General features: G+C 35.6%; 1 protein-coding gene across 5 annotated transcripts in view; it reads right to left on the bottom strand.

Annotated features, from left to right (window-relative positions):
• Positions 1-27848, bottom strand: part of LAMA2 (laminin subunit alpha 2) — a 634066-nt gene that overhangs the window by 415507 nt on the left and 190711 nt on the right. For all 5 annotated transcript variants that reach the window (XM_032862519.1, XM_032862522.1, XM_032862520.1 and 2 more), the window contains exon 4: positions 20342-20584. In XM_032862519.1, coding sequence (XP_032718410.1) covers positions 20342-20584 — 243 coding nt within the window. The remainder of the gene's footprint in view (positions 1-20341; positions 20585-27848) is intronic.

Genomic DNA, 27848 nt, shown 5'->3' with positions numbered 1-27848 from the left:
TCTCCCAACAATGCACTTCTGCGGCATGGCGGTGAGCTAGCTCTTCACTTGGTTAGAAATATATTCTCTATGGTAATCACCTGGAAGACTACACAGCAACAAGGAATACTGATGCTTAAGTCCCTGTAAGTAATTCAGTTCTGTGGATTTGCCTTTGCATTGACATTTGAGAGGGACATCAAGATGGACAAACTACCCATCCATCCTCCAGGCTCCTTCCTGAGTTATATTATCACAAAATTATGGAATTAAATCATATTATCTTAGTTGCTAAGAGACTCACAGATCATCATTGAGTGAAAATTTTAAGTTTATATCCTTAGTTTTCTTATGTGGTAGAAATACAAAAGTGATATTATTCTCTGTGCTAGTTTTATCCTTGAAAATCTTGTACTTTTTGCTATCTGAAGTCTTTACATACGGATTTCATTAAAATTTTCCCTGAGGATTCTCTGCCAAGAAAATGTCTGTTCTGCAAATTTGGATGCTCTCTTTTGTTAGACAAGGAAACTACATAATTTAACATTTTCCTTTTTTTGTCTTAATTGTCTAAAAATTCCAAATTAAATTAAGAGTTAAACTACAGAAACTTAATCCAGATGAGCAGTAAGTATGCATTTCTCTTTAATTTGTTGTTCAGTTAAATTTTCATTTTTGTCAGTTTTAAGTGTTTTCTTATGTATGCCACCTTGATAATTTTCCTGGGAATAAGTGCAGGCAAAAGGGGATATTTCTTAAATAAATAACAGTAATAAATTCATTTATTTTAACATCTCTTCATTCATTCATTCATTCATTCATTCACATAGTATTATCTAGTACTATTGAGTACCAACCCTACTAAGTATTGGGGAAAGAGGAAAGAATGAGACGATCTACAAACCCTCAATTTCTTTAAGAACACAGGAAAGTATATACTTTAGAAAACTGTTGGGTTTTCAGATTCAATATGTGAAATCCATGTTATTAAAATCATTTCTCTGAAACTATTAACTCATGTTGCCTTGAAAAATGCCTAATCTGTGAATGTAAAATGAAGCTAATTTTTAAACAAAAATATCAAAAGTGGTAAAATCAAGTAAATGAAAAACGCTTTGCATTAATTGCATCCGTTCTACACATATCCCAACAACACGCAAGAGATTCTGGAACTGTTCTGAGCTGTATTCAGAACCTTCAGTGTATTCCTCTAACTAAATATTACAAATTTTATTTTTGAAGGTGAATAACTGGGGGGTGGGGGATAAAACCAAGTCATTTAGCCTCTTCCAAGAAGAGTTTCACAACATTTGGAACATTTCACTTATGGCAATGAACTCTTTTATTCCCGTCACAACAAGAGCTGAAACTTACAGATACTATTTTAAATGTTTGTGAATTCCGAAGGCTTGAACAGTCAAGTTTCTTCACACACACACTTCACAGTCTTTGCTAGAGAAGCTCACAAAGGAAGTTTTCTCTGGCTTCCACTACAATGTCTTTAGCCAGCTTGAGTCCTTCGTCTCCTTCCACTCAAAGAGTAAGTTTTTTAAAAGACAAGATTCAGCTGCAGCTCTGAAAAACCTTATACAAATCACCAAACTGCCAGTCACATAATAAAAGCCTTAGAAAGTCAGGAAAAGAAGTTGCATTCTGTACATAATACATTAAAATAAATGATAGTAACAGTTGCCATTTATTAAGTCCCCACCTTGAGCCAGATATTTGATGTAAATTGTTTCATTTAGTATGACCTGTGTTGGAAGCATGTATTTATACTTCTCCATTTTGAGATCAAGAAACTGAATTTCAAAGATTTTGCCCAAGGTTACACAGCCACTGACTAACAGACCAATGGTTCCAAAGCAGGCCTGACTTCCAAGGTCCATGCACTCAACACCACCACCTGTTACCATTCAAAATTCTTCCTTCCATGCAGATCTCCACCACTTCTGCCATGGGAAAAGCTAGTAGGAAAGAGAACAGACTGGCAGGACTTTGTATTAAACATGCTTTGTGTTTCCTCAGGAATTTTAGAGGCTGTTACACTCACTTAACCATGTCTCTTTGAAATGAATAAACAGCAGCTGGGGAAAATACATTTCTTACAGAAGTATTCTATATGCATCAGACAAATAAAAAAAAATCTCAATTCCAGATGTTAACATAAAATTATCCAGATGCTACCAAATGATCCTCTAGGACACCAGAGGCAAAAGAAAATCAAACTGGAGATTAATTTCAAAAGAGAAATCAAAGTGGAGACACCAATTTGGTTTTGTGTGTTGTTATAGGACAGTGGTTCTCTCACTGTTTTTTGCAAAGTGCTCTCTTAAATGATGGACTGGGGATACAAAATTGTTTCTTGATTTGAGTAATGAATACACAGAATTTGAGATAAGATTTTATTCCCCCCTGTAGCATTTTGCTTATGCGTTATTTTTGAATTAAAACAGTATGTATCTCTTAGGTATCCCAAGAGATGAGAGGGACTAAATAAAAATTATTATGGTGCATGTACATTTTGTCCATTCATGTTCTTACATGAATATTTATATTTGAATCCAAAATAACTGACTGCCTTTTTGTCCTTGATTTTCCTGGGAGTTCGGTGTCACCCCAGCACATGCATGAATGACACATGAAAATACCTATGAAACTCTAAGTGTTACCTTCCTGATGCGAATTTGAAAGCTAGCTGGCTGATTTATCGGGATAGTCATACTAGGTAATTCAAGTCCCACTTTCTACTCCCAGGCAAGAATGATCTGATTTGGCTGTTGGCATGGAAGACTTTACACATATGTTTATGGGATGGAAGCTGAGGTGTAGAGAAATGCAAAAAGAAGTCAGTCACTGTCCCCTCCCTCAAGGGACTCAATAACTAGCTTTTAGCAATGCCTAGTGAACAGCATCCTTCAGCCACATGATAATCTATGAAAAGGCAGTAGGAAAAACTCTGTGTCAAATGACTGCATATAGGATATAGAAATACTTTTTGAAAGCAAATACAGACAACCTCCTTTAGCTAATCTTGATTCTTGTTATATGATTCTAAAACTATACAAGCAAATGGTATTTGTATTCCTATCTCTAGAAACATCCTTTTGTAGTTTTCCTTTAGGGAATTATATGAGCTATAATCATGTCACTGGGAAGCAACAAGAATGTCACTGAGTCTTCCGTCTTTGCTTGTTCTTTAACCTTGCAGTCTTCCAATGGGATGACTTGTTTACTTCTCTTTCTGCAGCTGGGAGTTCTGGACGGAGTCGTAGTGATGTGATTTTTCAAAATAACTCCAAATCCTTGTTCCACAACAGAATATCAAAGTATTGTTTAGTTTGGCACAGATTTTACTGATTGCTCTTGACCTAATTGCTTTGTATCTTTTCAACCTTGATTAGCATTTACCTTATGCTTTACAGTTCCCTCTCCCATATATATATATATATATATATATACACACACATATATGTATGTGTATGTGTGTGTGTGTGTGTGTATCCTTTTTGTCATTATTTGATCTGTTTCCAATTTTGAAACCTCAAGGGCCTGAAGATACTATTTCTTTTATTATTGTAAAAGAAATTTTAGTATCATCAGAGGCACTGACATTAGCTCCTCTCCATAGTCTACCTTTGTTTCCTCTTTTAATAAAAATTTCATTGGGCTGAAAAATTATCTGTGCTATTTTTAGAAATGAAAGTTAGGCACCAACTGTGCAATTTTTCCAGAGTTAGGGATAAAATGCTCAGAACCATCTCTCCTCTCAGTCCTAATATAAGGTCTTAACCAGGGCAGGGCTGAGGGTGACTGCAATCTGGGGCTCCCCTCCCTGGGGTGCTTAGAAGATACTAGTGAGCCTTGACAAATTTCAGCCGCATGGCTCTGTGGGTAAGAAGATGGGTCTACACACATTATGTTGTCCGGGACACCATTTGCCCTCATTTTGCTACTGTCCTAATGATTTGGCTTCCAGAGAACATCATTTGCAATCCACTGTCCAACTTGAGATACTCTTTCTGTGGTCACAGAGAGGTGCTTTTATCCGTTGCTTGCCTATTTTTAACATCATCCACATAAGTAGTTCAGCCTTGTTAGCAAGCATCAGATACTAAATGGAATGGACTAGTTGAGACTGGGTCCCAGCACCCAGACAACATAATGTAAGTGCTGACAAAATGGGTTACTTTGCTCTTGGCTTTTCTTTCTATAGTTCTACCCCTTCTTTCTTTTCCATCAGTTATCTAATGCTTTCATCTAGTCATTGTCTCAAGGAAAATGTGTATGCTTTTTTTTTTAGCATGGAACCCATATTCTACCAGGTAGCCCACTCCATCTGGGATGGTAATATAGAGACAAATATTATCCCGTGCTTGTCCTGGGGAATTCTTACAGAGCTACCTCTCAATAGAAAGACTGACCAAAACACTAGGAAAAAATAAAGGACTACACATTGCAACTGTAGTAACACGTTCCTCATGCTACAAAGTGAATCTCCCATGACATGAGACTTGTCAGAGGAGAGTATTACAAAACAAGATACGTCTTACAAACTATAGCAAAGACAAAAACAAACCAAAAAACCAAAATGCTTTTATTCCTTGTGCTGATAAACACCCTTATTTATTTCTTAATTTTAACAAGCACTTAGTCATAAATACCATACAGGGAAGGAATTCTGTTCCCCTAAAAGCTGTTGCTGTGAAATGTTTCTGCAAGGCAGGTGTTTGAGTCTTTTCCTAAGTGTAGTTTAAAACTGAATTTTCTCAGGGCACCTGGGTGGCTCAGTTGGTTAAGCACTGGACTTAACACAGGTCATGATCTGTGGAGCCTGCTTAAGATTCTCTCTCTCTCTGCCCTCTCCTTTTGCCCCTCCACCCCAAAATAAATAAAATGAAATTGAATTTTCTCATTCTGAAACTGTTTTATAGCTCTGTACAGATAGCCTCTCTACTCAACTTATTCAGATATGCAGTAACTAAATAACTAAAAAAATCATGGTGAATCAAGCAACTGTTTTGAATACAATGGGTATCCCATCACTTGCTTTCACATTTCCTGTGTGGCAACCCTCACGTTCCCCAACCAGGTCCCTGCCATTTTCTTACTCTCTCAATATCTCTCTGTCCCCGTCTCTTCCTTCCTCCCTCCTTTAAATCCATCACCAGTAACCAAGGCTTTTCTGTCCTAGACATGCCTTTACAACCTTGTCCAAGACTTTAAGATGTTTTCCCTGATTTATTAATCTATCTTATCCCTCCCAAATATAATGTCCTTTGTCCCCTGCACCTGAGGTAGAGTTTATTACACAGGTGGTGCTCAGTGTTTGTTAAGGGGAAAAAAAAAAGAAAGAAAAGCAAGCTAAATCCAGAGCACTACTGATTGGTTACATAAACTCATAACATTTCTTTGTAATACCAAGTCATTTGGTGGTTGAACTGAAACTGTATTCCAGCTATATTTTTTATATCCTATCTTTTTAGTAATGCATTTACTCAGGAGTGATTAATGTGTGAGCCGCTATATCACAGCTAATTCAACACCAGAGTTTATCTTATTATAAGATAAATGGAATGAGCATAACAAATCATAAGAAGGAAGAACACAATGTTTTTCATCCACTGATAGAAAGAACAAATCTAAAGATAAGAAATAGCAAAATTAAATCATTACTACAATTTTTCTCTTCAAAAAAAACAATAAAAGATCTTCCCCCCTTAACATAATTTTCAAAAATTTTCACCAATAGTCTTGCAATAAGGTAATTCATCCTGAACAAAATAGTGAATAACTTCTATAAACTGGATGTCAAGTTTAAAAATATTTGAAATGTGGTTTCACTCATATGTGGAATATAAGAAATAGTGCAGAGGACCATAGGGGAAGGGACGGAAAACTGAATGAGAGGAAATCAGGGAGGAAGACAAACCATGAGAGAACCTTGATTCTTGGAAATAAGCTGAGGGTTGCTAGAGGAGACGGGAGAGAGGGGATGGGGTAACTGGGTGATGGGCATTAAGGAGGGCACGTGATATGATGAGCACTGGGTGTATATGCAACCGATGAATCATTGAACACTACATCTGAAACTAATGGTGTACTATGTGTTGGCTAATTGGATTTAAATTAAAAAAATAGGGGCGCCTGGGTGGCTCAGTGGGTTAAAGCCTCTGTCTTCGGCTTGAGTCGTGATCTCAGGGTCCTGGGATGGAGCCCCGCATCGGGCTCTCTGCTCAGCGGAGAGCCTGCTTCCTCCTCTCTCTCTCTGCTTGCTTGTGCTCTCTCTCTCTCCAATAAATGAATAAATAAAATCTTTAAAAAAAAATAAAAAAATATTTGAAATGCCTCTAAGAAAGTGGCAGCTAGCACTTCCAATACAACTACTATCTACCCATGAGATTATTCGGCACATATAAGGGTACTGGAATGTACAGATGTAAAAACACAGACGTGTGCATACATGCTGTACACTCTAGGAGCCAAAACAACTCAGTTCCCAAACTTCTTACTTGTAACTAATATACCTTCAACTTCCACATAGTTCTCCATGGCCCCTAAGTAATGCCTGATTATTCATATGAAAATGCTATTTGCTATTCTCCCCTCCACCAAAATTTAAGAAACAAACATAGGGTGACCCATTTTTAGCTTAATATTCACCATATCACTAACAAAATAAGGAAAAACCTTCACAAAACAACTAGTATAAATTTTATACTTATAAACTTTAATTTCGCTGAAGAGATTCAATTTCCCTTTAATGCTTTTGCTACAATAATGTGTACAGGTGAGGTTATGCTGAGGACAATTTAAACTTCTGCAAATATTTCTATTCATGCTTTGGCATATATTAGTTTAAGCCATATGAAACTGCATATTTATTGTCTAAAAATAGTCAAATATTGGCAATTCCATATGGCTCAACCTAATAGTAGGCTTGGTTTTAGAAGGCACTTATCTGTTGAATAAGAAAATAAATAATTCTTACTGAATGAAGCTGAAGAGCAAATTTACACAAGGGGAATATAATTTTCTAACTTGTAGTCTTGCCAAGGTTGCCATTCTCCTTTACAAAATGAGTATCATAGGACTTTTGCTACCCATGATTAGAATTTAAATTGCATGTCTTATGTGTGAGTCCCAGGTAGCAAAATTCAGCAAAGTTATTCATTTACATATTTTCAATGAAAATACATACTTTGCTGCAGTCAGTCTGCCATGATACAAAATAGTACACATCCTCAGGCTAGAATGCTTTGTAGATTTTCCTCCTGTTTTTATTTCATAGCAGGGGACCTGATAAAGCAGCTCCTGGTATCTTTTTAGGTTTGCTTGTAAAGTGCAATCATAACCATTCCACTCCTGGGTTACTTGTCTCAAGGACTTTTGATGATGGCTCTAGTGTAGAAATAGTTTCCCTAGGGATCAGGAGCTTATTCTATAAGCTTCAAGATCCTTTGTTGGATTTTCGAGTATACTTCTGCAATAAAGATAATAGTAGATTATCTTTCCCATGTGAGAGTGATTTTATGATATACCCTTAGGTTCTTCTCAGTAAAGATGGTGGATGGCACTTAATTATCTACAGTGTCACACAGCCCTTGTAACCAATGGCAAATACATATTTAGAAGATGGCTTATTGGACCCCAGGGTTCAGTTTAGGAAATGAAGTGATTATGAGATTTTCCAGCAGAAGACTTGAACTGGACCTGGACCAGAGATTAATGTTGAACATTCACCACTATGCCACCAAAAACAAGTTATTTAACCTCCATCTGCAAAATGAGAATAAAAAAATACTTGGCTTCAAGCGTCCTCAAGGCTTTGGTGAAGGTGAGATGGCAGAGTGTATGACACATGCTTTGTAATCAATGAAGTACCATATACAAAATTATTATGGTCAACGTTGCTTATAACAATAACAATAGTTAACCCACTAATCCTCTTCCTCTCCATGGAGGTTACATTTTAACTGAAAAGCTTAGCCCCTATGACATCATCAAATTGGGCATGACCCGCTATTCCATCACAGAATGTTTGCTCAGGACTTCACTCCTGGTTTTAAAGGACACAGATGAGTTTCAGTGCTCTTAAGTGCTTCTTATAAAGTCTAGCACATCTAATAGTTGTTTTTCCCTCTTTCGGTACACAATAAATATTATTCCTACTTCATAATTTTATAATCTCAATATGCTTCAGAACTGAGGCCCAAATAACTGACATTTATAATTCTCAGCTCAGAGAATTTTGACATAGGTGTTTCCTATGACAAGTTGCAATTAATATAACAAGTGGAACTTGGTTCACCCAGCTTTTCTGAAATTCTTCTATAATGTGCTGCCATAATTAAATACTCATGTACTTATATCTCCATAATATTTACATGGAAGAAAATAACTAGTGGATGTATAAGCTACAAGTTCTGTATAATATTAAATCTTATTCCATCCTTTGCAAATTTCCTTACATGATAATGATTTTAGCACTGACCAAAAGTGGAGTGTATGAAAATACTGTTTTTCATACAAAAAATATGACTTGTCTAAAAAATAATATTTGAAATTTACTGTGATCAAAACTAACAAAGTTTTTTTTTTTCTTAAGATTTTATTCATTTATCTGTCAGAGAGATAGAGAGAACACAGGCAGGCAGAGTGGCGGGCAGAGACAGAGGGAGAAGTAGGCTCCCTGCCGAGCAAGGAGCCTGATGTGGGAATCTATCCCAGGATGCTGGGATCATGCCCTGAGCCGACGGCAGCCACTTAACCGACTGAGCCATCCAGGCATCCCAAAACTAACAAAGTTTTGAAATGTCCAAAAGACTAAGAGGTTAGTTAATTTAGGGTTTTTTTCTAACAATGAGATACATAATGTCAATTAAGTCCAGATAGGATTTTACCTAACAGATAATAAAAGTAATAGTTTTAAAGAATTATCATGAATCAAAATAAAAGAAGAACACAAATTTTTGAAAGTTTTGATGAACCAAAAAAAATAATTCACCTGGTCTTTTCCTTAATATTTTTAATACAATTACCTGTATGATGGGGAATTGCTGTATCTCTGCCAAATGTAATATTTGAAATAATTGTCTATACTTTGGTGAAATGAATTGCTTCGAAGTTATTTAAAACCCTGTTTTCTATTACCTCTTTTATAATGTGGATGAAATTGGTAACTATTTTCAAAAAATATAATTTTATTATTGATGTTAATAGTCAATTTTAAAGGCCTCAGTAAAGGATTACTGTATTAGGATTTTTGAGAATTTTATTTTAAAAAGTAACTGTTATTATGATGGATCTCAAGTCTGTCTAGTATCGCACTGTGTATTTTCTTATGGAAATGGAAAAATAAGTAAAAGTTTCTTATATTCAGAGGGCTTTTGATGGGGCATTAAAGCATGTGATTGAAAACAAACACCTGTATGATGCTTGAAATACTCTGTTGTTTATGAGAGTAAGGCACTGTTACCAGCTATTTGTGTCCCACCCAAATTCATATGTTAAAACCCTAACCCTAATGTGACAGCATTTGGAGATAGGGCCTTTGGAGGATAGTTAGGTCATCAGGGGTGAAGCTCTCATAATGTAGGATTAATGCCTTTCTTTATAAGAAGAGACACTAACAAGCTTCTTTCTCTGCCTTCTCTAGCATGTGAGGAAATTGGAGGTGAGTTCTCAGCAGCACCCAAACATCCTGGCACCTTGATCTTGAACTTCTTATCCCCAGAACTGAGAAATGTTTGCTGTTTAAGCCACCTGGTCTATGGTGTTTTTGTTATAGCAGCCTGAACTAAGACACCCACATACAATCAGTGAATTATGTACCTAAGATACTCTGGTGATAAATCTTACCTTACCTATTTGTCACTGACCTATTTAATATGGGGTAGTCTCTGGGACACTCACAGTCTAGAACACTCAATCTATAACCACACCTGGAAGCAAGTTATATGGAATAGCTAATGCCATCATGTATAGAAATTATAATTAATATTTTTTTTCTAAAACTGTCTTAATATAGTTTCTATTAGGTCTCCTAAAATATGATTCTTATTAAAATCAAACCAGATATGTTTTGAGGATTCTTCTCTTAGTAAAACCTGTACCATCTTCCTTATGTGTTTAAAATATTCGTTCACTATTTAGCCATTTCATACAGTAAAATTTTAGAGTAACTTGTCTTAAGATCCTGGAGAATTTTCACAGTCATGTGTATAAATTTGTAGTATTATCTTGAGAAGTTCTATTGGTCAGTGGATCTTCTGCATTGCTACTAGTTTTTTGAGGTTCAGCTTTGAAGGGAAACTCTAAGTTCTAGAGGAACTCCTTTCAGACAGCTAAAAGGGCTACTAACGATCTAAACTGGGGGATAAAAGATACAAGGCCCCTCTTAGCGTGGTTACCCTTATTGTGGTCTGTATAATCCCATTTCCTGTGGGCCATGTGAACACAATATACCAAAACAACTAAATGCAGACATGCAGAATAGTATTTAAATAATAAAAGTACAAAATAAACTCAAAATAAAATGATCAAAAATAATGTAAAATACTTTAAAGTATAGTTACAGGAATGCCTGGGTGGCTCAGCTGGTTAAGTATCTGCCTTTGGCTCAGGTCATCATTCCGGACACAGAAGAAAATTTTTGCTCTTGTGCCTTTCTGGTTCTGAGGATACACTGGATTCAAATCATAGCTCCAAAAATTACTAGCTTGGAAGCCTAGGAGAATTATTTGACTTCTCTATACCACATTTCCCTCAACTATAAAATGAGATAAGTATTAGCACATAGGAGTTTCTATTTATAAACCCTTGGAGTAGTGCCTGCCATAAAACAAGCATGCAATCAATGTTAGCTATTTTTATCATAAGCTCCCAGCCCCTGACTAACCCATGGCAGCACTTGACATCTCCATCTATTCTTCTGTCTCCTTCAACTCCAGCAAGCTCATGGATATTGCACTGCTTATTCTTTCATTCCTGTTTAGTTACCCACCCCCCCACCCACAGTGCTGCTCATACAAAACAGCAGAGCAGGGCTCTGCTACTTCCATGCACCCTAGTCTTAATCCAGGCTAAGCCAGCTCAGGCACATCACAACCAGGGATGAGCTTAAACCAATATTAATGGTTGAACTAGAGAACTTGGACTCATATTCTGCAGACAAAGGAGGCAGTACCATAAAGGACCTACTTTGATCTTTACTGTATCAGGTGAACTAGCTGGGACACACGGGATACTCATCTGTCTGAGTGCCATGTTTAATCAATGGCAAAGCTATATCTGAAAGCCAAATCTAGTGAATACCCTAAAAGACAGCAAGCTATACTTCAGTGCCTTCTACTACAACCCTGTGCTACCTTACCTAGCTTAACAGAAGCATAAATTTCTTCTGTTTATTCATTTTAACACATCTTGGTATATTCTCTTCCATAACACTGATATAACCAGCCCTGAAGTATTGGTGTTACCTCCTCAATTTCCATTCTTGCTTGCTTTCTCTGGCCTTCATGATTTTTCAGTAATACTGTATTAACTTGACAAGGATTTACTAATACTTTCTAAGCACAACACTGCTAGGGGAGACTATAAACTGATCAACAGAAGAACACAGTCGTCTCAATTTAATCTTTACTCCAAAGGTCTGTTTTTTAAATGAATTATGAACTTTATGTGCGTGTAATTCCAAAATATTTCAAGTACTCTGTGTATTCTAACTAGAGTTGAAACTTGCTGTTTTGGGGAAGATGCCAGGTGAACCTCACTGTAATAAGGTACTTTCTCATGTTGTTCAAGATACTAACTGGCACTATGTTGGTCAATACAAGAATTATTTTTAGAGAAAGGGAGTCTGAAACCCTAAATAAGTACTTCCCTAGATTTCTATTCATAACAAATTAGTGGTATCTAGATGCTTTTCCAAAAAGAAACAACTCCAAGGATAATTGTGAAAGGTTTGTTCCTTATTTTCACAAAAACTGAGTCAGACAATCATGCTATAGTCTCAACAATACTACATCAAAGAAAGATCTCAGAAACAGTTTTAAATACGTGGTTGGGTTCATTTCTTCATCCTCCAATATTTGTAGTTCTAAGAACCACCATAATGTCAGGTGATGAAAAGAGGAAAAAATATTCTGTCTGTGTATATAAAATTCTGTCACATAGGAAATCAGAATTGTATCAAAGCTCTACATATAGTTTACAGGGGGAAAAAAGTATCTTTAAGAATTAATGATGGTTTCTCAGGGATTTTTATGTAAGCCTGCCATGTTTCAAAAGCAGAATCAAAGTTAATCTAAGTTCCATCTGAGTTGCAGTCCAGAAGACTGGTAAGGAGAGGAAATCATATGTAAATAACTTTTCCTCCGTATGAGGAAATTGAAGCAAAAATTACTATGGTAACCATGCATATTTAATTAGCAGTCTACTGACAACCCCAAGAAATTAAAAGGAATAATCCCAGCTAGAGAAAGGGGAGAATCTCATAGAAAAGAAAATCATTTATGACGATTTTAATCCTAGGTCTCCTAAAGTAGTGCCCCATCCATACATCCCCATCCTTGTCAATAGTAGTTATGTGATTCTCCTCTTTCAGCGACTTCTTCAGCCATCCACAACCTAGTTACAGCTCAAATTTTATTTACCCACCTCGAACCCACCCAGAGACTCAGTCAGGCAAAGCCAATCATGTTTCCAGACAGAAAACCACAAGTCTCTTTAGTTAGAAGTATTGCAGCTAGAATGACTGATACTCTTTCCGTAAATAGCTGATGATCAGTTCTTCTCCAAGGTTTGGGAAGGCTGGAAATAGCTGAACAATAAGTGAGGAGGTGGAACACTAAAATCAACAGGACTACTTGTTTAAAAAATACCTACAGCTTCTTAAACCCTTCCCAAATCTACTGAATTATAAAGCCTGAACCAAGAAATAGCTCTTGCAAATGCTCCCTGTGGTGATGTCCAAGTAAAGCCAAGTTCGGGGGAACCAGTGCTGCAAGCATGGTCTTTAGCTGTGTCTCTAAGTGGTGGTTCTTATAAGCAGGTCTCAAAAGCAACTTGGGAGAGATGTTTCCAGCAAAGGCAACACTTAAGTTAATAGCTCTTGATGGAATTGACTCCCTCTTGCACTCTTGGAGAGGTATACCTATGTAGATGTTCCCACCAAAGATTTTCTCTTTGGCCTCAAAGTAATGGAGTAATGGAGGGCCCCTGGAGTCTGTTGCTTCATACCCTACAAATCCTATTAGGAAGCTCAGGATCATTCTCAAAACAAGGCAAGGCATTGCCTGCTAAGCCCTCTCTTGGCATTACTGATAAACAATTTTTCTAAAATAAAAATCCTTAAAGGCTTTTGCTTAAAGCTTTCTGTTTACAGTTTGGGTAACAATATACTGGGTCAAATTATCATACCTCCATTGTCCTCTATTGTCTCTCTTTTGGCAGGCCCTGAGACTTGATCATCTCATAGCTCAGAGTGAACTCTTCTCCCTCTGGGTGCAAGCCCAGGATGCTAGACAGCAGGACTAATCTCCTTTGTGGAAGTAGTTGAATCTAGTTGTCTAGGGGATGGAATATATGCCCTAAAGTATCCTTCTGGTGAATCCACATGATCAACATTTGTTGATCTCTTTCAGGAAATGTGAGGTAGAGGGCGGAGAAGGGACCGATCCAGAGAGTGGAGGGAAAAGAATGGGGATTGCTGGAAAAACAAATCAAGTAGAAGAAATAAGCAGACATGATGTTGCTAAAATTCAAGAGATCAGAAGGAAAAGTCAAATAGTTTCTAATAATGACATGGACAAAGGGCAGTATTGAAGTGTAGATACAGAAGAAGCTGAAGTTGAGGGCTATGATACTCAAAGATATTATTAAAGGATTTTAATAGACCAATGAGGAATTTACCTAAGGTAATATTCAGGTCTCAAATGATGGACTTTTCATCTGCAGTATAATATTCTAAAATTTTCTAAACATTTTGACACATCCCCAAAATTCTCCAGAAAAGTAACAATGTAATAAACCTTAGACTCCACAGATTTGATATTTGTTATAGGAAACTATTTTCTATAAATATTCTATACCTATAACATAAATATTATTACTTAATTAGTGTGATAAAATTGAGATATGTTTATTTTATAATGCCTTGTTTCATGGGTGGGTCTTAAAAATACTTTGTTCTTACTTCTCTTATTCTCTGACTTAAATTTATATTTAAAGGGTACTGTGAAGGACTGGAAGCAAATGATCACCAATGCTTAGTCAAAAAAATGTATTTCCAGTCATAGCGAATATTTAGGCACTAATAAAAATCTACCTAAAAGCACAATAAGACTGGGGCGCCTGGGTGGCTCAGTTAAGTGTCTTCTTCTTGATTTTGGCTCAGGTCATGATTTCAAGGGACCTGAGACTGAGCCCTGCATCAGACTTCTCACTGGGCATGAACCTGCTTAAGATGCTCTCTCTTCCTGTGCCCCTCCCCACCTTTCTCTTTCAAAAGGACAAAACAAAAAAAACAAAAACAAAACAAAACAAAATCACAGTAAAACTCATAAGCCAATAAAAAGGAAATAGACAAAAGATGTACAAATACAAAGAAAGAGGTGTGATACAATGAAAAAGCTGTTTCACCTCTGTGATATTCTTCCCCAGAAGCCCAGTTTAATCATGAGAAAACATGAGAGAATGCAAAATGAATAATACGTCAGAAAACACTTGACCAGTCTTCTTAAAAGTGATAGGGATGGGATTGGGAGGGAGACAAACCGTAAAAGACTCTTAATCTCACAAAACAAACTGAGGGTTGCTGGGCGGGTACGGAGTAGGGAGAGGGTGGTTAGGTTATGGATACTGGGGAGGGTATGTGCAATGGTGAGTGTTGTGAAATGTGTAAGCCTGATGATTCACAGACCTGTACCCCTGGGGCAAATAATACATTACATGCTAATAAAAATAATTTTTAAAAAGTGATAGGGAAAAATAAAGGAAGATTAGGAAATTTTCATATATCAGGGGAGAATAAGAAGATACAATGACTAAATTCAGTTGGATATCCCAAATTGGATCCCAGAAAAAAGAAAGACACTAATGATAACATGAATGAAATCATGTATCAGTGTATCAAGGTAATGTATCAATATTAATTTCTTGGTTTTGACAGATGCATGGTAGCTTTGTAAGGCATGAACTTTTGTGGAGCAGGGTAAAGTAGACATGGGGATTCTCTACACTCCTCTTATATTTATGTAAATCTAAAATGATTCCAAAATATTTGTTTAAAAAATGCATATGAGACTATGTTTATTTTTATGGTAGAGTCTGTAATTAGGGTTAATACACCCAATGATAACAGCTAGACCTAGTGAAGAAAAATGTCAAAACATTTACTTAAAGTCATTAGGGAGTTATCAAGAGGGTACAAAATCACCTTCTCAATATCAAGAAGAAAGACGTCTAAAGAGGTAATTGGCATATTGTGACAGCTTCTGTCTGGTGGGCATTTCCCTGTCTAGAAGCCATGGCTGAGAGAGTAAGCAGCAATTTGTCGGCCTTAGTGTACTAGAAAGATAGGACTTGTATGGGTGGGACTTTGGTAAATCCCACATACTTTGGTTTAGACTCCAAAAACAGGAAGCCTTAAGTAAACTGGAATTAAAGCAGCTGTTACAGGATTACAGCACAGCTTTGAATCATCTATGTCCTAGGAATTTTACTCACTAAAACTGTATTTTTTTACATTTTTTATTTAAATTCAATTTAATTAACTTATAGTGTATGATTAGTTTCAGAAGTAGAATTTAGTGATTCATTAGCTGCATATAACACCCAGTGCTCATTATATCAAGTCTATCCTTAATATCCATCATCCACTTAGTCCATCCCCCACCCACCTCCCCTCCAGCAACCCTCAGTGTGTTCCCCAGAATTAAAAGTCTCTTATGGTTTGTCTCCTTCCCTCATTCTGATTTATTTTTCCTTCCCTTCCCCTATGTTCATCTGTTTTGTTTCTTAAATTCCACACATGAGTAAAATCATCTGATATTTATTAAGGTCATCTGTACTGCCATTGCCTGGCAGAAGCATCAGAAAATCCTCACAATATCTTAGGCCTCAAATTATTTCTACATACACATTTTAAAATGTAACTTCTGTTATGCAAAAATAATCAGAAACTTGAGGATGTAAGAATCATAAAAAAAAAAAATCAGATCAGATAACATACATTCACAGAGGCCAGATATTAGAATTATCAAATAAAAACTCTTAAATAATTGTCACTTTATGTTCAATGAGATAAAGACAGAATACTAAAAATGTAAATATAGTCTTGTTAAATATATATATAAATATATAATATTTCAATATAAAACTAGATGCTAAACTATTTGAAAATGAAACAAAGATAAATTCTATGGGGTGCTTGGGTGGCTCAGTTGTTAAGCCTCTGCCTTTGGCTCACGTCATGATCCCAGGGTCCTGGGATTGAGCCCCCCATACCCCGCACCGGGTACCCTGCTCAGCAGGAAGCCTGCTTCTTGCTCTCCCACTCCCCCTGTTTGTATTTCCTCTCTTGCTGCCTCTCCTTCTGTCAAATAAATAAATAAATAAAAATCTAAAAAATAAAACAAAACAAACAAACAAAAAACAAAGATAAATCCTGGAACTGATAAATGTAATAAATGAAATTAAGAATCTTATTAATAGTTTTAATACCAAATTTTACATGGCTAAAGAGAGAATTAGTGAACTGGAAATAAGCTGGAGAAAATATCTAAAATGAAGAACAAAGGCCAAAAGGATGAGTGCATACAAAAGACAGTGTAAGATATACAGTGAGAAGTTCCAAATTACTAACTGTATTTATAGAGGGGACAGAATGGAAAGGAAAAGTATTTGGAGAGTTAATGGTTGAATTATATCCTGAGCTAATGAAAGATGTAACTTTGCAAATATACCAACCAAATAAATCTTAATGCAGTTATAAAAAGGTATCTATATCAGTGCTGCTCAAAACTTTGTGCAATGATGGAAATGTTCTATTCTTCATAATTCAGTGTGGTAGCTGCTAGTCACATCAGGCTATTGAGCACCTGACATGTGGTTGTGCAACTGAGGACCTGAGTTTTCATTCTATTTGAGTTAATGAAATCTAAATTAAATAACTTCAGATGGCTAGTGACTATTGTATTGGGGAGTGCATATCTGGAGCATCATAATAAAACTACTGAAAAACAAAGATAAAAATCTTTAAAGAAATCAAAGAAAACAGAAAATAGATAATTATCCAATAGCTAACTTTTCTAATATTAACAATGGGAACCAGAAAACGACCAAATGTGCTAAAAGAGAAAAAGCTGCAACCCTACAATTCTATACCTAATAAAAATATTGATCAACATTAGAGGTAAACTCTGTTATATGCCTAGTTTAACCCATACTCCATTTTGAAAATAAATTTGCATACTGGCCTTGAAATTGTGAGATACCAAAAGTTGTTTATGGATTACCTATATTCTGAGAAGTGATCTTCCCCTGGCTCACCTGGGAGAGTTTGTCACTCTCTGTAAACATTTCTGTTGTAGGATTTATAAGTGTGTGTGTATATATATATATATACACACACACACACACACACACACACACACATACATATATATTTTGCATTTACTGGTTTGTATGTTTGTTTTTCTTACTTGAGTATGACTTCACTTCTCTGGGAAGTTTTGAACATAAGCACTAATTATATTTCAGGTTCAGGTGGTATCTAAAAAGCATCATTTTGCAAGGGAAAGTTAATAATAGTAAGATTTATTTCACAGTCACTGGTCTGGGAAATATTGGAGGCCAACATCCAAAAATTTTAGAATATTTCCACATGTTATATTGTAGATGATATCCAAAACCATATTACTTTAAAACACAAAGATGTCCTAGGACAATTTATATATTAAACTAATTCATGTATTAAAGAAATCCAGTCTCAGAAAGATTAAGTGACCAGCCCAAGATCCCACAAAAACTAGATGTAAGACCAGAACCCAGTTTTCTAATCTCATATGCATTCTTCTATATTGTGAATTAGTCCAAATCAGAATTAGGACTCTTTCTACTTGTCCTGGATCCAGCATCTCTATCGCCTCTAAACTCATGAGTTTATCAATTACTAACTTAAAAAAAAAAAAAGAAAAAAGAAATCAACTTCCAGTCTTACTAGAGTATGTAAGAAACATCAGTCTGGAAGGTCAGGGGGCCTAGATACCTGGATTCTTATCTCAGTTTTTTTTATCAGTGAGCTGGAAGAATATATCTCACCTACCTTCCCTGGATCCATTTATTCCAAAAAATAACATATTTCACAGAGTAAGCTATATATACTGAGGCAGGTATTTTAGAAGAGGTCTGAATTTAATTCTTACTCTTAAATACTACCACTGCATTTTAAATATTTTGAATTACTTTCTTTTCCTAATATCCACTTTCTTATGAGAAAGAAATAGACTTAAATGTCATGGAGAAATTTGAGTAACTTGTTCCTAATAGCCACCATTGCCAAGTGGTTTCTAGTGAGTGTCTAGGAGTGAAAACAATATAGCCAGCTAAGCAAACAAACAATGTATTTGTTCCATGTTGCAGACTGACATGGTCTAAAGAATGGAGAACCACCATCAATGTAGGGAGAGCATGCTTTGGGGATATGCATGTAAACTTGTAGATTATATATCCATGTAGGTACATTTTATATTGTTTAACCAATTTTTGAATTGGATCATTTTTTCTAGGTAAAAAAATAGCTTTATAAATATTAGATAATTATTAGTTCTGGTAAGCACTAGATCCAGGGGAAAAATAATAAAAATTCAACTCAAATATATTATCTCTGCACTTCCTCCCTACTCCCATATACTCAGGCCAATCTGGCCAGGAACCGGATGCCTCTGGGCACAAAGCAGGTTGAACAGCTGTTTGACTTACTGCATTTGACTCCTTGTCATTTGGCAGATTGAAATTTCTGCTGAGAGCACCATTTGGAATTTTTCTTTCCCGAAACTGATATTTTTGAACATGGAATTTGAAATACAGTGAGGTACTAGTATACATTCATAGAATAATAGTGCCAAAAGGGAGTGTGATCGATTTATGTCCAAAATCTAACTTTCCTGGAAAGTGTTGAAAAAGATAACCCTCGATGGCTGACGTGGGCCTAATAGAATATGAATATGGGTTTACTGGAAATGTGAATATAAAAAATGATACTAGCTTCCGGTGTACATGTGAGGAGCAACAACCAGATTTGAGCATAAATTGAGATGTATATAAGCATGTAAGACAAAAGTAGCCAGAGTACACCTATTGAAAGGAGACAAATCAGGGAAGTACTAGGGAATCCAAGAGAATCACTAAGTCAAGGTTTGGGTATTTGAGAGGAGTACTGACTCCCACTACCATGAGGGAAATACTAGGGAATCCAAGAGAATCACTAAGTCAAGGTTTGGGTATTTGAGAGGAGTACTGACTCCCACTACCATGAACAATAATGGTTATTCTTCTTATTATTTAATTATAAAAATGGTTAATGGTTACAGAATGTTTAGTACAGGTCTGTCAACACTATTGTATTGCTTCAAATGTAATAATTCATTTAATTTTCTTAATGATCATATGAAATAAGAGCTGTTATTATTTTTCCCAATTTATAGGAGATGAAACTGAGGCACAGGGGATCACAGTCACTGGCTCAAGATCACACAGATGGTAACACGTGAAGTCATGGTTTGAATAAATGTAAAATCTTAACTGAAGGGTCCGAGACACTACAGAGAAGCTGAACACTTTTGAATTAAGCATGTAAGAAGTCTGACCACAAACAAACAAACAACAGCCCAACTCTAGCCTTACATGATGAGAACCAAAAAACATGCAAAACCCAACAGAATTCCCTTTCATTTAGGCCCTTCATATCAACTATATTTCTCCCTAAATTTCACCCCTTTTGTCCCCCTCTTGAGACCAGAGTACACACAGATCTGAGGCTTCTGTGCAAGTCTCATCTTTATCCAATTATTAGTAATCTCACTGTCAAAAAAGGTCTCTTTATGTGAAATTAATCATTGACTTTCTCACTTAAACCCATTTCCACTTTTCTGATCTTTACTGGGTTTGGGAGACACATACTGGATGAAGGTAGTTAAAATTCCAATCACCTTGGGTTTTTCCTTTTTATTTAATAACTCACTTAAGCATACTTCTGCTAAATCCTATTTTAAAATCTCCCTGACATTAATTACTAATATATTCACATCTTTCTGACAGGCCTACTTAAATGTACTTATGGTGAGTTTTCTCCTCTTACCTCTCCGTTTTCCAAGGGGTGTATCTTGGAATAAAAGGAAGTACAGATGACCTCATCGTCTTTGGCATAAGATGGTGGTCCAGTGCGGGGATAAATATTGTAGAGAGTTAGACACTCAGTGTCTGTCACAGCATGATATTGCCAGGGCTTGTATTCAACATTATCAAGCGAGCGTTCCAAAATCCAGTTTCCAGGCCGAGGGGAGTTCGCTGCTTTCACAATCACATATGCAATCTGGAACACCTGGGGAAAAGTGACGACAACAACAGGCAACTCTGAATTCCATAGGATTCTCACCATTTTTTAGCAAATAAAAGGCTTAATGCTACAGTAGATTTTATTTCAGATTTTATTCCATAACCCTATTATGTTCCCTGAAATGATTTTACTGTTACATGTTCATGTTTAATACCTTTTGCTGAAACGAGATGTTTCATCTTGACAGCCATGGCTTTAAAGGAAATGGGTTAAGATTAGATTTTAGGTCTCTAACAAATCATTGACATCATTTCATCTGATTTTTAAAATTCCATTATAATCATGACCACCTAAAGCATTCATTACACACCAATTTATTCACCTTACTGTGTTAGAAAGTATAAAGTATGAGTTAGAAATTCCATGTGCGGATAAGTGTTTGAGAATTTAGAAAATATATTCACTTATATCACCTAATCCTCAGAAAAGTACCATGTGGGTAGAATTAAGTGCTCTTATGAAGAAAATAAAAAACAAAAAACACAGAGCTTTAGAGGCACAGTCCTGTATTCAAATTGTGGTCTTAGCATTTATGTGACCTTGAACAGATGATCTTACTCTTCCAACATTAGCTTCCTTTTCTACAAATTAAGATAAGTAATAAGTACAGTACTAAGTGAGATAACATATGCAAAGTACCTGGCAAAGGACTTATAAGTACTCAACAAATGCCAACTATTCTACAACCACCAAAAGGAAAATAATAGAGAAGAAATTTTAAGATCTGCAGACGACAGACTGAAACTGGAACATATTAAGTGAAGAGTGATTACACTTTCTGTACAAGAAGTAAATATGTATTTTAAAAAAAAGGAAAATAAAGAGAAAGACATGAAGTTACTATGTATCAACAGAGTGAAAATTGAGTGGAATGTTCAAAATCCTTTGTTTTGAAATCTAGATAAAATATAAAGGCATAAAAAATAAACATTCTAGATGCTTTGTGATAGTGCATAACCAATGTAGTCTGAAGGAATAACGCACAAACATTATCGAGTGACATTTATATGCAATGCCCTGAGTAGAAAGATAGATATAAACCAGTTTAAATTATAGTCCTACCATCCATGGGTTGATAATATATTGTAATGAAGAGACACATAAAAAGTACACTAATAATAAAGCAACATGATATGTTTTTGTTTATTAAATACTATGAAATATGGGGTGCCTAAAAACATTAAGCTATGCATAATTAAAATCACTGGAATGGTTGAGTGGGAGGATGGACCCACTAAAATTTGACTAAAGGACCCACTGGACAACAGAGGGAATTGTGAAAGGAATGTTCTAGAAATAAACTTCAACTGCTTCATAGTTTTGACATGAGACCTTCATGAATGCATGTAGTCCATGATCAACTCCATGGTCCATGGTCAACTCCAAGGGACCAAACTTAAAAATATGAAAAACCTGATAGAGAAGGGGCAACACAAATAACTCTGATGCTGTGCTTTTGTGGTCTTTACAAGAACACGGGCACAGGAGCACTGTGAGGGGAAGCATGAACCATCAAATGATTGAAAATAGGGCTGGTATTAGCCTTAGCACAGTTGTGGTAAAACTATTTATTAAAATTCTGAAGTAAAACTTCTGTACTTGTTGGTAAATCACTATTGCCCAAGCCTCCCAAATGCCTCCTCTCCTCTGAGCCCATCTTGTGAACCTCAGTATAGTGAGGAACCACCAAGACATCTGCTCAGATTGGCCGGGCTTTGATGGTTCTGTTTTATTGCCCATCAGTCCAGGTGGAAAATATTATGAATTTATATTTACAAAGGGACACAGGTAAGTGTAAGTGCAAAAAGACACACATATCTATGTACATGTGTACGTGCTTTGATATTTTGGGGAAGAATATGCATGTACATGTTAAAGCTATTACCACCTCTGAGGTTTGAGAATAAGGACTCCAGGAGGAGGAGAGATTTGACTTTCCATCCAATATCTAGCTATATTAATGTATGAAAGTATATCTCAGTTTTTGATACAGTTATTTTTAAAGATTTTATTTATTTATTTGACAGAGAGAGAGAGCACAAGTAGGCAGAGAGGCAGGCAGAGAGACAGGGGGAAGCAGGCTCCCTGCTGAGCAGAGAGCCCGATGCGGGGCTTGATCCCAGGACCGTGAGATCATGACCTGAGCCAAAGGCAGAGGCTTAACCCACTAAGCCACCCAGGTGCTCCAATAAAGTTACTTTCAAAATAAAGAACAATTAAAACCAAATTCTCTACCAGAGAAAGAACAAGAGTAGGAGTAAGATGGAACATAGTCTATTCATCCTTATCCGAAATATTTGTTGTTTCTGTATTTTTGGTTTTATTCATAAAAAATTATTTCTCTTAGATACTCCATATTCAACAACTGAAGTATGTGGAATTTTTTATATATAAATTCAGTGAGGAATATACCAATTGGGTTAATCTGATATAACATGGAGATAGTTCTTTCTACCATAGACATAAAGCCCTGATCTCAATTTCTGGTAATCCTAAAGTATTTGTGGCAAGGTTTATAAAATGATTAAGAAAAAAAAGTACAACTTAATTGTGAGCTCCTAAAGAGCAGATATTATAGCTTTATATCTTTGAAGATGTTACAATCCTTACTATAACTCTTTTGAAACAGTGGGCATTCAATATTAATTACATTTAGTTGCATAACCAGTCTCTGCAACACATTACCATGCTACTTCTGTTATCGTAACACATTTTTTCCTGTTATATCTTGATTCCCAGTCAACACCAGCATCTTTTCTTACTGGCAGGAACCAAGACATTGGGTGTTCATCATATTGTATGTCTCTATTAGCTGAGAAAATTACTTAAGCTCATTTACCCTTTGTTTCACAGTGTTTATTTTCCAATATCAAAACCATGGAAGACAAAATAAGATGATGAAAACAAAACACTGCATGTTTTTGGAAAAGAATCTATATAAATATTTTAAATTAGTGAGTTTCCATCCAGAAAAAAAATAATGCACAAAGGTATTTTTAATAGAACACAAAAAGAGAAGTAACAAGGCATATTTAGGGATCATAGGTACACAATATAAAAATAAATACACACTGAGGTAACTGATAAAGAACTTTGTCCAAAAAACAGTTCAGCAAGCAAATATAGGAAGAGGCCAAATTTTCTTTGAGCTACAATGTGGATTTATGACTTCGGAACTTCTGTGGTGGCTCTGGAATAATAGATGAAATCCATGAAACAAAGTTATACTAGAAACCCCACAGATTCTCTCCATAATTCAATATTACAGCCAGCATTAAGTGACATGGAAAATTGGGCACTGCCTTAGAGAATATTAGAGAAGAGCCCCATTTCAAAACAATATCCCTCTTCCATTTATTTTCTATGGACTCTTTCACATTTCATGCAAAATTGAATAAATTAGTTGGCATGTAGTATTTTGAATAAACTTTTTGAAATGTGGTAGACAGCATTATTGAAAACACAATGAATAGAAGTATTCTTTGAAGGCATAAGAGAATGCTGCATAAAATTTTAACAGTGATGTTCTAAGTACACAAAATTTTAATGACCCTCATAGAATAATTCTCTCATGTACCTAAGTCACTTGTATTAATTATGTCTTGTGTTTTCATATAAAGATTCATCAAAAATCAGTAATTATAAAACCTTTTTTTCCAGATGAACAAAACCCTAATCTGTGCTGTACAATAAGGAAAGCAAATGCCCCATTATAAGAAGTACAAAAATGCTACGACAGCTAGGCTTCGATGAATCTTATATTGCAACACACAATACCCCAACCTTTTTTTTGTTGTTGTTAGTGGGCATTTTTTACAAACTTCATGCCTTAAAAAAATTCAAATAACTTTTGAAATAATATCAAATGTTTTACATTTTACTGTAACAGAGATAACTGCTTTTTATTTCACATTCCATTAATATGTCACCTAGCAAAATATCATGTAATTACTTTACCGATGCAGCATTAAATTAGATGTTCCTTTTATCATGCACAGAGTATTAAGAACTTGATCTCAGAGAGCAGAATTGGAGGACAAAATCTTTCTGAAGAATCCTTCAGTCCCAAACTAACAAGTAATATATGACCACCATATGTAGCAATGCTTTTTACAGTCACGGCTGAGATAAGATGACATTGGAATAGCACTGGGGTAAAAGAGAAAACCTCACAGACTGAAGTGAGCAACGTAGTAACTCTGGCTATCTCAGAATATCTGAGTATATCTGAGAATATTTGAGAATATCTGAATATCTCAGCTCACCTATAACCCACATGGATAAGTCTGACATGTACAACTAATCTCTAACACAGGAATTGTTAGGTCTGGATTTTTATTTTGAATATTCTTTGCAATGACTCTCCGGAATTCACTGTATCCCAGCTGCTTTATATTCAGAAGAATCACAGATCTAGGAAAACGCTACCAAAGAGTACTACGTTTCGTGAATTTTATTGAGACTTTTGAATGTCACTGGTATGCAGGTAAGAGAGCTAGGTCAAAGCATGGCTCCTTAATAATGTAACAAGGTCATAGAATTTTAGTTTCCTAGAGGCCTGATCCCCACGAAAGCTATAAAAATATTAATACAGGTCCCTCTCCATGGAGGATGACACTTCACCCTTCTAGTAGGACTTGTCTTAAAATACTCTCTTCCATTTTTTCTTTCCTAATCTCTCAAGAAGACAACATGTGGTTATCTTATATCAGTTCACTGTTGCTCCCTGCCTCCCTCCCACATTGTTGTCTGTGTACTTCCTATAGCAGTTGTTCACTTAACAAAACTGCTTAATTTTGAGGAGGTTTTGCCATATTCTAGCATCTGCTCTTGCCAATGTTATGGATTTTAGCATTTCTAAATGCTGTGATGTCAACTTTAATATATAATAAAAACTCGTCTGTATTCTTAGTTCTACTAATGAGTTTGTCAAGTTCTCTCATTTATCTATACAGGTATATTGGCTTTCAGGAAGCATTGAGAGCTACACAATTTCAGAACCAGAAAGGTCCTAAGAATCAGGTGTTTCCAGGCTTAGTATCTGTTAGAATAATCTGGGAAGCTTTATAGATAGGAACACATGTCTCTGTGTTTGAGTTGATAAATGCAGTTCATATGATTGTCTGCTCTTTGACCTGAGACCTCGAAAGAGGTCTGATGTAGCCCTGGAGAAGACCACCCATAGAGGCTGGTATGAACAGAAGGGGTAAAAAAGTGGGGCTGAATCCAGGGAATTCATCAAAAGTTTGAGTACAATATAGGATTCACTCAAAAAACCCACTGTCATCATACCATGGGTAACCAAGTCCTTACTCTCCAGCAAAAATTTCTAGGCAATCACAGAGAAGTAGCTTATTATAATATTAAAAGTGCTCTGAAGAGATTATTCTATGGAATTTGATAATACTATTACTAGACCTTGCTTAAATCAAATTCCAAAAAGCAAAGGTTTGAAGTGTTGCTCCAAACTTAAAGAAAGAATTTAACCTAGAAATACCAGTAATTATTACTTTCTGGGAAAGTTTATGTCTCTTATAAATTTGCACAAACTTCACTAAACCTAGAGTAATGTGATGAAGTCCAGAAGGATGCCCCCCTTGCCTGCTTATACTTTCTTTCAGACAAATTCATTTACAGTAGTTTTACGTACTAAAATGATTTGTAATTGTCACTCAGTGGTCCTATAGAGCCTATTTATTCCACTCACCCTCCCACCCAGTGTATACTACAATTGCTGAGTGTCAAATTAATGAATTATAGGTAACCGAATGTGTGATTTCAACTTGGGGTAAGTGCTTCCTGCATCATGACAAACAGAAAGCCTGGGTACTCAACTGAAACAGGTTTTTTAATATACTAACATTAAACTCGTATTTATACATTTGAAAATGAATTACACTACCACTCTAAATTTCTAAGAAACAATAATCTAACTAAATGACTAACAGTAATCCTTTGAAGATAAAATGTTCAATTGTATGTTGAAATTGTTTTTAAAGGGGTTTTAATCAATGCTTAACCATTCATGGGCGATTATTTGAAGGACTTCTCTTCCTCTTTCTCCAAAAAGGAAAACCTCAACTTTTGGCTCTGGAAAATAATGAGTTACTTTTTAGATCTTACTGAACTTATATATAAATATTAAGAAATTTCTTTTTTTTTTCATTAAAAACATTTTTTCTTTTCTCCCTAGAACTGGACAAGTTGATTTGAAGTTGACTTGGAAGAATTAATAAGCAAGAAAAGCCAAGAAAACCTGAGATGTAAGAGTACTAAATGGGGGATATATTATTAAATGAGAAAAGCAACATGGAGAAAACTGCAGTTATATAGGATACTGCTATTTACTAGGAAAGGATGGCAAAACAAATGGAAAGACATTCTATGTTCATGGATTAGAAGAACAAATATTGTTAAAATGTCCATACTATCCAAAGCAATCCACAGATTTAAGGCAATCCCTACTTAAACATCAATAGCATTTTCCACAGAATTGAAATGAATAATCCTAAAATTTTCACGGAACCACAAACGACCCAGAGCCAAAGTAATCTTGAGAAAGAACAGAACTGCAGGTATCATAATCCCAGATTTTAAGACATACTACAAAGCTATAGTAATTGAACCAGTATGTTAACAGCACAAAAATAGACATAAACGTCAACAAATTAGAACAGAGAGTCCAAAATAAACCCACACACATATGGTCAATTAAACTAGGACACAGGAAGCAAAAATATACAAAGGGGAAAAAGTCTCTTCAACACATGGTGCTAGGAAAACTGGACAACCACATGCAAAAGAATGAAACTGGATCACTTTCTTATATCACACACAAAATAAACAAATGAAAACTGGATTAAAGACCTAAATCTGAGACCTAAAACCATAAAACTGGTAGAAGAAAACATAGGTAGTGATTTGTGATATCAGCTGCAGAAATATTTTTCTAGATATGCCTCCCCAAGCAAGGAATAGAAAAGCAAAATTAAACAGTTGTGATTTCACCAAAAAAACAAACAAACAAACAAACAAAAAACCAACCTTTGGTCAGCAAAGAAACTATGAACAAAATTAAAAAGCAACCTACTGAATAGAAGATATTTGTAAATGATACATCCAATAAGTGGTTAATATCTGAAATATATAAAGAATTTCTACAATTTAACACTAACAACAATAATAATGATACAATTTAAAATGGGCTGAAGACCTGATTAGACATTTTTCCAGACATACAGATGGCCAA

The sequence above is a fragment of the Lontra canadensis genome, unplaced genomic scaffold (genome assembly GCF_010015895.1).
Source record: "Lontra canadensis isolate GAN:19392208 unplaced genomic scaffold, GSC_riverotter_1.0 scaffold23, whole genome shotgun sequence".
NCBI lineage: Eukaryota > Metazoa > Chordata > Mammalia > Carnivora > Mustelidae > Lontra > Lontra canadensis.
The sequence above is the reverse complement of the archived record's forward strand: the minus strand, read 5'-3'. Positions and strand labels throughout refer to the sequence as shown.